The 13,082-nt window shown below is 44.0% G+C and overlaps 1 protein-coding gene and 1 long non-coding RNA gene across 8 annotated transcripts in view; one reads left to right on the forward strand and one right to left on the reverse strand.

Annotated features, from left to right (window-relative positions):
• The first annotated feature begins 223 nt into the window (after nt 1-223).
• Nucleotides 224-13,082, forward strand: part of LOC6527394 (protein bunched, class 1/class 3/D/E isoforms) — a 92,932-nt gene continuing 80,073 nt past the window's right edge. For 3 of the 7 annotated variants that reach the window (XM_039370925.2, XM_039370923.2, XM_039370924.1), the window contains exons 1-4: nt 989-1,136; nt 6,173-9,342; nt 9,407-9,453; nt 9,640-10,742. In XM_039370925.2, coding sequence (XP_039226859.1) covers nt 7,443-9,342; nt 9,407-9,453; nt 9,640-10,742 — 3,050 coding nt within the window. In that variant the 5' untranslated portion in view covers nt 989-1,136; nt 6,173-7,442. Of the gene's footprint in view, nt 359-988; nt 1,137-6,172; nt 9,343-9,406; nt 9,454-9,639; nt 10,743-12,786; nt 12,789-13,082 lie in introns of those variants that run through there. The other 4 variants (XM_039370921.1, XM_015197633.2, XM_015197632.2 and 1 more) reach the window with 4 other exon arrangements.
• On the reverse strand, nt 2,562-3,482 carry LOC26535464. Its single transcript, XR_001454347.3, has 2 exons — nt 3,400-3,482; nt 2,562-2,928 (listed from the first exon to the last, which is right to left on the reverse strand). It is a non-coding gene; the product is annotated as an uncharacterized LOC26535464 (long non-coding RNA).

The following is a 13,082-nucleotide window of genomic DNA, read 5'->3' on the forward strand; positions in this document are numbered from 1 at the left end:
TATGTGTAAAACTATCACAATCGATTAATTTGCTTAGCACGAAACCAAACCAAATAATACTAAAAATATCAATTTTCAGCGGCATAGTGTGACCCTTTTAACGGCCAAAAAATCCCGTTTTCGGTATTTGGTATTATTATTTGATATTATATTTTTATTGGCATTTGAGTTGGGACAAAAACGCAAGGCAAGTTGCTGGTCTTTTTCGCTGTCTGCAGACGGACAAAAAGTAAAAGAACGCAAATCGAAAGCGTCGCGAACGTGTTGTAAAATCGCTTAATTCGCGGCGCCCTTGAAATCGAGGAGGAAAAGCGAAAAAAGGCTGCGAGAGCTAGCGCAAAATCGAAGAAAAAACTGTGTATGTGCGTGCGTGTGAGTGTATGAGTGTGACGTGTGCGTCGCTGTGTGTGTGAGCGAGCTGGCATGCAGATGTAGAGATGTGTGTGTGCGCTGCTGCTGCGGCTGTGTGTGCGTGTAAATTGAATAAGAAAACGGAGCACAAAAGGCACTGATGGAAAATTTATATGTGCGCTGAAAAATTAATTTATTTGCAAAAAGCCAAAGAGCTGCAAAAAGTAAAGTGACAAGCGGAGAGATGTGCAAAATCGAAAGAACGAAAAAATTGTGGATTGCCGACTCTCTACCGATTTGATGAGAGTGGGAGAGAGAGAGAGACACATTGGGAGTTTGTGTATGTGTGGGTGTGAGCCGCCTTTGCCAGGAAAACTAAAAAGAAATAAGTCCCTGGCGTTGAAATTTGCAACAAAAATTGTTGAATTCGATTGTTTGCTTCCCGCAGTTCGGCGTATCACCTTTTTTTTTTGCACAAAACTTTTTTTGCCAATCTTTCATGCACGCTTTTTCGTTTATTTAATACCTCTCTCTCTTTGGCTCTCTCACTGTCGCTCTCTTGAACGACTCTCGCGCTCTCCGAATCGGCTCTCTCGCGCTGCTCTCCGCTTTTTGCTTATGCCCAGCCAACTGTCAAAACTGTCATTTACCTTCCTTTTGTCCGATTAGCAAAACGCAACGAAAAACTAATATCCCATCCAAATTTAAACCGTGGCCGTTCGCTTGTTTTTAGTTTATTACTTTATGCCGAGAAACGCAGTACTTTTATTTCGTTTGTTTTACGCGTAAGTGTTAAAAACAGGGGGAAGTGGAGAAAATAGAGGCCCCTGCCGCAACGGTGCAACAAATCGATCAGAAAATAACCAATAAAAAGGCAAAGCAAATCGAAACATGTTTAAAAACGAAGGAAAAATCAGAGAAATTCAATGAAACAAAAGTGCAAAACAGTCGCGTAATTGTTTGTGTGTGTGTGTGTGTGCGTGAGTGAGTGAGTGTGTGTGTCAGCGTGTGTGCCCATCCTTTTGGTCTGCTTCTTCACTTTCGCTCAGTTGTTGTTGCAGCTTGCACTTTGTACCTTAGATTTTCCCATTCCCTCTTCCCATTTCTCCAAAACAGCTGGCCAAGCATTTGATTAACTCCAATATTCCTTCGTTTTCTACTGTATTCTTTGTGCCATTTGCTTTTGTTTATAATGTCAGCTGGTCCGGCATTGTTGTTTATTTTCTGTTCTGCTTCGCCTTGATTGTTTAGTCAAGTGTTAGTTTTGTTTTTGTGCCATTTTGCAATTTTCTGCTTATTTGCCATCCGATATTGTGGAGGTAGCTTTTTTCAAATGTGATTTTTCGTAGAAATTCAAATACAAAATTATGTGTTTTGTTTGGTTTAACGGTAACTCGAATTACACACAAGTGTTTAAAATAATGGATACGTATTAAATAACACCGGTGTGCAAAAACAATCCAGAACTCTATAATAACTATTAGGTTTTCGGTCACTTAAAGTACCTCTAAAAGTAATGGGCGTTTGTAAACATTTCTGAGAATATTCAGTTAAATATTATATCAAACGGACTTGAAATTATTAACGTTCACTTTGTATGGGAGTCATTTTTGTACCAACTTGAAATGAATAAATCTGATTAGCTTTGAATGCCCTTGAAACAATCTACAGTATCTTCACGATCATAATGATCATCCCTTTTAACGCATCTCCGATTTCAAAGCAAAACAAAATAAACCTCAGGCCAGATCGGCTTTCTTGTCAAGCCAAGCCGCGTGGCAAATTTTTCTGCTCACCCTGCACCATTTTGTACCTATCACTGGACTATATGTTTGCGTTTAGGAATCGGATACACTTCAGTCTTATGCAGACTCCTTGGTACGACCCATGGCACGCACAATTGTTAGCCATTAAGGTTTGGATTGTTCTGAGAGATGCATTAGCATTGATCGGAAGGAGTTCGAGAAATAAGCTGGGTTTTCTTGAACAGGAATCTATGCGCGAACAAAAAATGCGTGTGCAGGCAGTCACGTCTACCAAACCAGAATTCAATCTGTGCAACTTTTGGGTACTCTTTTGTAATTTGGAATTTCGGGGTTGGTCAATCCACTCTTTTAGCAACTGGTTAGCCTTTTCGATTTTTAAGAAAATATTTTTCCATTAAAATTTCCTGTATAAGACCTTATTAAATAAAAACTAATTTTTAAATATAGGGTATTTCTACTTTCGACCTATTTCGATGATGTATTGTTGGTTTATTTACATTCTGCGACTCAACTCAATTGAGAAACTATATTCGATTTCAAATTGTATCTGAGTATCTCATGGATGCATTGTCATTGTAATCTCTAGCTTGTTGTTCCTTTTGCAGCCGCCTCCTCCTCATCTTCGTCGCTGCTCTTTTCTCGTTTGATAAACATTTTCATTGCCTTCTCTCGGCATCTCTCTCTCTCGCTCTTTCGGGTTCTTTTACTTCCTCCTACAACGCCTTCGTTTTTCTTTTCCTTTTCCCTTGCCATTTTTGCATTGTGAATCATTTCCTTGCGAAAAGGAAAAGAGAGAAAAGGTGGGAAGTGCCTGTGGGTGAAAAATAGGAAAGGAAAGTCACTGATTGAAAAGTTATTAATTCGGTTCGATTTCCATTATGAATTCATTAACACTCTGGTATCCTTAAAGTTCAGTATTATATTAGTCAGCAAGGCTTAAAAAGGACATTCATTTCAAACTTTGTAGGATTTTCGACAGCCAAATGTGAAAAAATGTAAATACAATTCTATCTAAAATAATCATTTACTGTTTATGGTGTCCAGGATTCTAATACAATCATTCAATTGATTGCTGAAGATTTGCTTCTATTTATTGCTCCTAAATGTTTTTTGGTTATTTGCCATTTCTCGTATTTCGTTGTGAAGTATAAATAACAGATTTGATTTTCAAGCGGTGGTATCAAAGTTTAGTTTAGTTGGGTCAAGTTTTTGTTGTTTTAGCTGAGGAAGCAGCAGTGGGTTTTATGATCATATTTTGTACTAGCAATATGTCCTGGCTTACCTTCAATGCACTGCAAGCAATCGGGACACCTTTCCTTTTGGTTTTCATCTTCTTCGGCTGCTGCTATCATCATCAATATTGATTACCGGCAGCTGTCCGCTGCGAGAGAGAGCGAGAGAGGGTTGGCAGCCGCTCTCCTTTTGCGGTTTGTTTGGTATGCGGCCCCCACCCCGTCCCGCCCACTTGTAGGCGCCCACGTTGGAAGGAAGGAGTGTGTGGATGTGGATGTGGGTGAGGATGCGGTTGCAGAGGGGGAGGGGGCCAACAGGCTGCTCTCGCTCTTTTGCAGCTCCCGCTCTCCGATTGCAATTTTCTCAACGCGCATTCGCTCGCTCACACTCACTCTCTCTGTGTCGCTCGCTCGCTCGCTCTAGCCTCTTTCTGTACTATCTGTTGTAGTTGCTTTTCATTACATTTGTTGTTGTTGGCTTGCCATCGATTTTATGCTTTGTCGTTGCAATTAGTTCTTCTTCTGTTGCTCGCTTCTTGTCTGCACTTTTGGTTCTCATTTTCTTTTCACCCCATCTCCCAGGTTTTGCTATTGAGGAAGGCAGCGAGCAGAGGCAGAAATGCTCCTTTCCATTCGCCGATTTGTTTGTGTGTGAAATCTGGTGCCTACAGCGATACTTTGATTATTGACTGCTCGGGGGGTTAAAAAGGGGCTTCAAGTTTATTGTCCAGAAGATGAGTTATGGAAATGGACACTCCACTTCCAGTGGTCCTTAATGGGTTGGGCCTCCTAACTCGGTTTGTGTGCGCGCTTCTCAGTAGATTAAATTCCCAATTGTGCCAATTTTGTCTAGTTTATACAAATATCTAATGTCATTCTAAGGAAATAATGTCATTAGGCTCAATCAATATTGTAAGCTATTGACTTTCAAATGCGTGTTACAGTCATTCATAATAACTGATGCCCAATTAACACTCCTTTACTCCCTCATATTATATCCGAAGTCTACTTAAGATCGAGAAGATGAAGCTTTGGGCCAACACCTGCGTGGCTCAAGAACAAGGCCAATAGACTCTTGAAGACCCAACAAACAACAGTCAAAAACAAAAACAACAAAAAATAAAACCCAAAACATCCACCTTGACAGAGTGCTACGACCACTGTTGACCTATAACTGATTTTTTGTTGCTCAGTTGTTCTTCTGGTTTGCTGCTTTTGTTGCTTGTCTCTTTTCCACGACTAATTCCTCTTCTAGCCACGGAATAATCAGATTTTTTTGCGTCGTTTATAACTCGATTAGGCAAAAGAAATAAAACAAACTTAAGCGAGAGAGAAAGAATAAAAGAGCAGCGTCAAGGTCTTGACTTTGCCTTCTGGCAGGGCACACGCAGAGTTCAAACGCCACTACAGTAATCACTCACAAGTCCGTCCATGAATCATTAGATAATGCACAAGCTTAGTATTCAGGCCAACAAAAACTTACTCCAAAGAAAACTTTTTTCTATACGATTTCAGTTTCAAATATATGTAGTTTTAATAGCTTAATATTAAATGGCTTAATATCAAGAAACTAATATTCAATTTTATCTTCTTTTTGGTTTATGAGCAAAGCATTGAATTTATAGATATACAAATTTTGAATAATATTTCGAGTCATGAATCCATATCGACAGCCCACTGTACTTACAAATACAAGTACACTCTCTTCTAAACAGTCCACGCAATTTATGAATGATCGTCGAAAAGCTTACGGTTATTAACCAACACAAGTGCAGAAAAAACGGCGCGTGTGCCCGAAAATATTTGCAAAACTTTTTCGGCAACATTTTTTTGGCGAATCATTTTGTGGGCTGCCTTTTTTATCTCTTTCTCTTTGGTTAGCGGACTCATTTCTGATTTCCGTAAACGAAATCGATTAAATAATGAGTGAGGGCGAAAAAATCAATGCCGAGAGCAAATAAATATTTGAATATTCAACTGCAAATGCAAAAGATAATAAGACAATCAGCTAACAGCTAAAGAGGAAAGGCGACTAAAAAGTATTTTAAAACAAACATTCGGCTTATTTTCTCACTGATTCGGAAGGAAACCCCCTCCGCAAAAATCTCCTTCCTCTAATGTATGTAGCACTTAACTAATTCAACAAAACTACGACGTACCCACAACACCGACAACTCGATGAAATCAATAATAAAAAAGAACGAGGCGAAACAAAAAATAATGAAAAGCACACAAAAGCATCATCAACATCGTCATGATGATAATATACGAACATGAACTACGCAGTTATGAAATTTAACTAGATACTTATAGAAAATCAGCCAATACCCAGTAGCCGAAGGTTGGGCTTAACTTCAGGGGAATACTAAAAAGTAGAATTTAAGCTCTTTTGTTAGTTTACTCAGCTTGCTTATCAGATTTATGTGCTGAAAGTCAGGCGAAAATCGAATAACCGTTACTTAAATTTAATATTTTTAAATTATTTGAAATGTACCCTTTATTGAGTGGCACATTATTTATTTTTGGTTATAATTAAATGCATTTAATTACCCAAACGAACTCATGATAAATGTGTTTCTTTCACATATTACGTATACGTCGCGTTGTTCTGTGCAATTATTTACCTCTTTCGTTTTCCACTTACCCACCTCCCCCCGCGATCTTTGTGCTCGGCGTCGTTTTGTGTGCTTTTAATTTAATAAACAAATAATGGAAAATAATATTCATGTTTGTTCTTGATCGAATTTCGTAGCTCTTGCAATCATATAATAATTGAAATTAATTCTAATGGTATTTCTCTCGTTCTGCTCTGCCATTTTGCAGGAATTTCATTTCTACAACTTACTGCAATGTGCTAGTAAAACTGAACCGAAGAAATTGATTAATTCTACGAGAGATAAAGCTGCAGAAAAACCAACAAATTGAAAACCTATGCGTGAACGCGTGTGACGACAAAGTGGAGAAGTGCAACAGATATATGAATAGATATAGAAATAGATGAATAGATAAATAGAAATCCCAAGTTAACCAAGATCACCAAAATATTTTCATAATTTTTAAGAAATATTTCAAGTGTGATACAAAGTTCTGAAACTACTCCAAGCCAAGCAAGCCTACTTTCGAAAACGAATCATCATCCAACTGCAGAAAGTGAATCAAATCGAATTGATTCGATTAACAGCTGTGCTGTACACATGCACCGGTGTGTGTGAGGGGGCGCGCGCGTGTGCGTGTACGACGTGAGTGAACCGTGTGTGTGTGCGGCGCGTATGTGTTAGTGTTAGTGTGTGTCTCGGTGTTGGTGTTGGTGGCGAAAATTGAAACGCCCGCTAAACAAAGTCAAGCGCTAGATGGCGCTGTCGCTGCCGCCTGAGACCAGTGACGTTGTTGTTGTTGTCGGTGTGCCGCACATTGTTGTAGTTGTTGTTGATGCTCATGCTGATTTTGTAGCAGCAAACAAAACGCGGAAAGTCAAATTATAACCGCCCCCCGCAACACGAAAAACCACCTCGCCACCACCCAATAAATTACAATTTATCAGCCCAACAAATCAACTAAATCAACTCCCCCAACAAATAAAATACACAAAAATTTAATAAAGGAAGAATAAGTAATAGTCAAGAGTTTCGCATTACCCATCGTCGGTCGGTTCAAATTGCGTCGCGGCGCGTCGCGAACGGTGCTAGTCCTCGGATCGTATCGTATCGTATCGTTACGGATCGGATCGGATCGGAACGGAACAGAACCCTATAGTACGGACGGTTACGGATCAGATCGGATCAGTTGGCAGTCGGTGGCACCTGACAACGCAACGCTAACCGCTATTATGCATCGGCGTCGTCGGTTGGCCAGTGCAACAATCGCATTCGAATTGGCGGGCGAGCAGCAGCAGCTAATGCAACAACTGACAGAACTTAATTAAACAGGCTAATCACTAAGGCTGTAGACAGTGTATCCGTAGTCCGTAGTGGATAAACCCAAGAAACCGCAAGGTATAGAATAACTTTTTTCGTGACCCCAAATAATCCAAGAATCGTAAGCAATCCTGGATTATTTGCTAAAGACTTTGCGCACGCTGAAATCCAATTCGATTATGGCCGAGAATCAAAGTGCGGCCAGCGAAGATTCCGGTCACCAACAGCAACAGCAACATCAGCAGCAACAGCAACACCAGCAACATCAGCAAACACTAGCCACCACATCAGTCACGGCCGCATCAACCACATCGGTCCTAGCTAACCAATCGCCCACTAACTCGCAGGCCTCATCCCCTGAAAATTCCCAGGAAGCACTGCCCTTGCTGCGACGCCAGCAATCAGCCGCAGCAGCCACAGTAGCAGCCGCCGCCGCCGCAACAGTTGCAGCCACAAGTAGCAACACATCGCAGCAGCAGCAGCATCGCAACAGCATCAGCAACATGTTCGATCGCACGGTGAATGCCAAGTTCAAGCCGGCGTCCTCAAATGCCGGACCAGGAAATAATCCGGGACGCCGGAACTCAATGCTGACACCATCCCGAGGAGTCAGTATCGGTGGCGCTGGCGGAAATATCCGTAAGCTGACCAAGGTCAGCTCGCTGACCAGCAACCATCACTTTGCTGTGTGCTATCCACCCAGCAACATCTATCAGAACAGCAACAATGCCGGCAGCAATTCGGCTTTGCAGCGCACCACCAGCGAAAGTTTGCGCCTGAACTCGCTGAGTCGCGTGGCAGCTGCCGCGACACCCAACACGGTGTCCAGAGCCAGTAGTAACTCCAGCCTGGCCACATCCACCTCCACATCGCTGGCACCCAAGTCCAGCAGCAGCAGTGGTGCCAGCAACTCGACATCGCAGCAGCAACAGCAGCAGCCAGTGAGCAGTAACAACAGCAGCGGCAGCAGCAACAACAGCTTCACCAAGGCCAGTTCGCCCAACAATAATGGAGCACGTTCGGTGGGCGGAGCAGCTGCAGCAGCTGCAACTGGCACAGGCACTGGCACTGCCACTGCAGCAGGCAGTCATCACCATCAGCCACATCACCACCATCATCATCATCATCACCACCATCAGCATCACAACCACCAGCAGCAGCAGCAACAGACTAGCCTCAGCCAAGGACACGCCTCGTTAACCGTCGCCGGTGGATCAGCTGCAGCTGGTGGTGGTGTTGGTGGTAGTGGCAGCTCCTCGGGGACCGCCGCTGGTGGCACCAATCGCAAACCAAAGACGACTTCCTCATTCGAGATCACCTCGGTGACGGTGGGCCATCCAAAGCTGAATGCTGCCGGCGATACTGGGGACGAGTCGGCCGACGATCTGGACGAATCTCACACGGATGACAATAGTCGGATAACGGACCTGGAGAACGAGACGCCCTCCATGTCGGAAGACACGTTCTCCAAGGAGGAGGTGTACTATGCCAACAATGCCCTCAGCACCAATGCGCCGGTGATACCGACTAGCTCGCAATACGGCCTCGTCGTGGTGGATCCCATCGCCCCATCGTTGGGACAGACGATCCAGAACGTTCAGGTCAACGTGTCGGATAACATTATCAATGTGGTGAGCGGTGCCGTCACACCGGGCGGCACAAAGAAGAAGGACGACATTAAGGAGACGCAGCACCGCAGCGAGCGGTTCAAGGTGGTCAAAATTGAGTCCACGGAGCCGTTTAAGCGCGGCCGCTGGATGTGCATGGATTACCTGGATCACTCGAGTGTGGGTAATGGCGGTAATAACAACGAAAAGACTGGCTCTTCTACTTCCGAGGCGCACGCAGCCACAACGGATGGTGCAGCAGGTGTTGCCGTTGGGTCTGAGGCTCCGCCAACGGCCCACAAGACCACACAGAGTATGATTCTGCCACCCACCCAGAAGCTGAACGAGAACCATTTGGAGGCCAACTCGACCGATGCCAACTGGAACTATGCCGAGCAACAGCAGCAGCAGCAGCAACAAACAATAGTTGGCAATGCCCTGACCAAGACATTGCCCGTGGCTCTTCGCAACGGTTAGTTTCTATTCGCGAATTGAGCGTTTTCAGTCACTAATTTTCCCTTATTTCGTTTAATCAGTGAGTCGCAGTTCCTCGGTAACCCCAAGTCCTAATGCCTCCGTCGAGGTAAGTTGATCCATTGTTTACTTAATACTTAAATTGTTATTAGTGGCAGATGTTTGTTAAAATGGAAATAAATATTGAGAAAGTAGAAATCTTAAGAAACTTAACATTGTACACCGCTAACATTCTATGTGTGTCTGTGCTCCGCTCGTTTCTTTTCATGCCACCTCCTCCACCATCATGCAACAGTTCTTGTCTCCCAATTTGCTCGCCCAGCAGCAACAGCTCTTCGACAGCGTCAATGCCAATGCTGCCAGTTCACCAAATCCCGCCGGTGACCCCAACAACATGGACTATGCGCGAACGGCGGCGATGCAGCTGCATCAAACGTTGCAGCAGCTCAAGCAGCGCGAAGACGCCATGGACGTGCCGCCAGGTGGTTATGCCAACTACCAAAACGGTGGAGATTCTGCTGGTGGGGCGGCCAGCAACAACAACAGCGCCGGAGCGGCAGCTGGAGAGTCACAGCTGAGCACCAGCTATGTTGAGCAGCAGCAGCCATTATCCCCTGCGCCACTAACGCCCCAGGCCGCGCCCACATTCGCGGCTGTTGCTGCCGGGCAGTCGCCCAACTTCCAATTGGAGCCACAACAACAACAACAGCAGCAGCAGCAGCAAGCTACATCGCAGATAGATGGAATAGTCCCACAGCCATTTAACCCACAACAGCAACAGCAGCAGCAACAGACCCCACAGCAATCAACAGCTCAGCAAGCAGCAACAACTGCAACATCTGCAGTGGCTGCACCACCACCACAACAGACTTCAAACACTTCCAATGCAGCGGTAACCACTGGCCAGGGTCAGACAATGCCGCTGTTATCACACATGACCAGCTACGAGCAGCAGCAGCCTAATCTGGGAGCAGCAGCAGCAGCAGCAGCAACAGGAGGCACAGCGGCAACATCGGTGGCTGCACCGCAAGCGATTCCCACGCTGCAATTGCAGAGTGCTCCCTCAACGATTGCCGATCCGCAGCAATTGATGGTGCCACAGCAACAGCAGCAGGAGGAGCAACAGCCAACACAGCAACAGCAGCAGCAGCAGCAACAACAACCGCTTCCGCCAGCAAATATCGCGAGTGCTAGTGCCAATAATAGTAATCTAAACCTAACGAATACGAATGTTGTGGCCAACGCCGAGGCAACAACAAACGCGCTGACCTTGACCGATGAACAGGCGACCGCGACCGCGTCAGTTGCAGCTGCAGTTGCGACCGGCGCAGCAGCAGCAACGCAGCAGCAAATCCAACAGCTACAACAGCAACCAAATGCAGAGTCCGAGACTGAAAGGTGAGTCACAAGCGAAATATCTCACTTACTTGAATAGCTGAACAAAGACATTGTAGTTATCTATTTCGTTTTTTGAATGTGTAGAATATTTTAGTAAAATAATCAGGGATTGAATTCAGTTAGTTTTTCGACATTTTAAAAGAAACAATTATTGGGAAATTAAAAGTATTTAGTTCAATGGGTTAATGTATTTGCGCCGCTATCTTATCGACTTTTCCATTTTCCTCTTCAAATTCATTCACAAAAACGGCTGCCTTGGCTTTCCACATTTACGAGAACCTGGCATTTGGCGTCTTATCTCAAATAGTATTGGGCTGATCAAATATTTACACGATTAAACACAAACTGCCGCTCTGTCTACTTTTCTTACGGAGACCTAATCAATTAACTCAAAAGACTGAGGTTCCGTTCCGAAAGTTATTTATGGGCAGAGCCGGGGTTTGTCTTTGTTTTGCATTCGACTATATTTAGAACGCATAAACGTTGTTTGAACAAGTTTTGAGAATGTCCGCTGGCCTGACAGCCCCACCCCTGGTGCCCCTGCCCCCTCCCTGGAATACTATCAGCTAGGGCTAGTTTCAGGTTCATTTCGAGCTGCTAAAGTGCCAACACGCGCCGCCTTCTCTTTCTCATTGTGTTTCGTCGTCTCTTTCGGTCGCACGAAATAATTTCGCCACTCAAATAATTTGTTGTTGCCTCTTTATAGTTTTTTTTTTGCTTTTTTTTGCTTTGTACATTTTGTTTGTTTGCAAATTCGCTACGTCCATTTGCTGGAATTGCTTGCTTAGGCGGCAAGTGCAAAGAAAGAGAGGGAAAGACCCCTAGTAGAGGGTAAACCTCATTACAATAATTCATTTAATAAAAATTCATCAATGAAATTAGCCATGGAATGTTTGCGCAGAAAGCGAGCGGTGTAAACTGCTTTTTATTTTTCGGGAACCGATGGCAAAGCTATGTGAAAAGGGGGATGAGGCGGATGGGTGGATTTTTGTGGGGGCGGTGGCTCTGCGAATACAACAAAATGAACGTGACACAAAAGGTCGCTTTAATTAAGTTCGTTTTAAAGCGTACAACAGTTTACTCAATTGCCATACACTGCGAAAATACGAATCTGCTGTCATGCTGCACCTAATTGAAACTGGAAATTCAGTTTTGTAAAGCCGTTTTTAAATGCAAATTACATCGTAGACTCAGTATTGGCAATCCGTATTTTTGGGGTTCGCTCGTTTAAGTTTGCAATTTATATCGGATATTTCTTATATTACATATCAATGCCTTTAAATGATGAAAGGATAATTTGTTATTTGTATTCATTTATTGCTCACTCATTGCAATTACCCACCTTCTTCGACAATCGAAATTTTTAGAGTATTTCAAAACTAACTCATTGACCAACTTTTTTCCCGCTAATAGTTAGTGACATATTTGTGTTTTTAATGGTACTGCCGTAAGGTTGATGACTAATTTGTTTGCCATAGAAAAAGTTTATTGGGTGACTCACTATTCGGTGTTTTGCATGTGATTGAACCAGGGAAATGCATACAGAAATGGGGGATCTTTTTCATTAGTTTATACATTGAGCATATGCCAACAGATTAGAGAGAGACTAAAGTCAAGGCAAATGAAACATGTGTGGATACAGATACGGATACAGATACGGATACGGATACAGATGCAGATACATATACGAAAGATATGTGTACATATTATATTCTTGGCAGATTGCGCATTTGCGTGTGACGAGGAGCTAGTCAAGTGCCCGCAACCCCTCTTCCAACCACGCCCCCCTTTGGCACTCTCCATATTTGAGAACGATCGTTTCTCCTTCTCCTTTTCGTTGCCCCATGAAATGCAACTGGAAAATGTAAGAAAAAAAGGGGCAGACTGTGGCAGCAAAAGGCAAATTACAATGAATTATGTGGCTTGGGTATTAAAAATAGCCGGCACCCAGGGCCGTGGGCTGCAGAGGGGGTTTCATGGAGGGGTCGGGGGGAGGGCGGCAATGCGTCGTATGAGTAATGCCTCCCCATATGTGCGCTGTAAGTGGTTTGTTCGTGCTTGCGTTTGTCGGCTTAGCAACAACTTGAAGAACCAACACGACCTGCACTTGACAACTTCCCCACAGCCCACAACTCCCCGCTCAATCTTCATTTCACATTTATTTCCTCTGCAACTCGTCTTCCTCGGCCAGACAATTTGTCCATGCTTTCTTTATTAGAGCAACTGATTGATGCACTGGGCCCCAAGGGCACCTCATCCATGGCTTGCCACATTTTCCTCACTCCCCTCTTCGCACTCCCCTGGAGATCCACTTACGTCACTTACTGGGGACAAGTGGCC

This window comes from Drosophila yakuba, chromosome 2L (genome assembly GCF_016746365.2).
Source record: "Drosophila yakuba strain Tai18E2 chromosome 2L, Prin_Dyak_Tai18E2_2.1, whole genome shotgun sequence".
Classification (NCBI taxonomy): domain Eukaryota; kingdom Metazoa; phylum Arthropoda; class Insecta; order Diptera; family Drosophilidae; genus Drosophila; species Drosophila yakuba.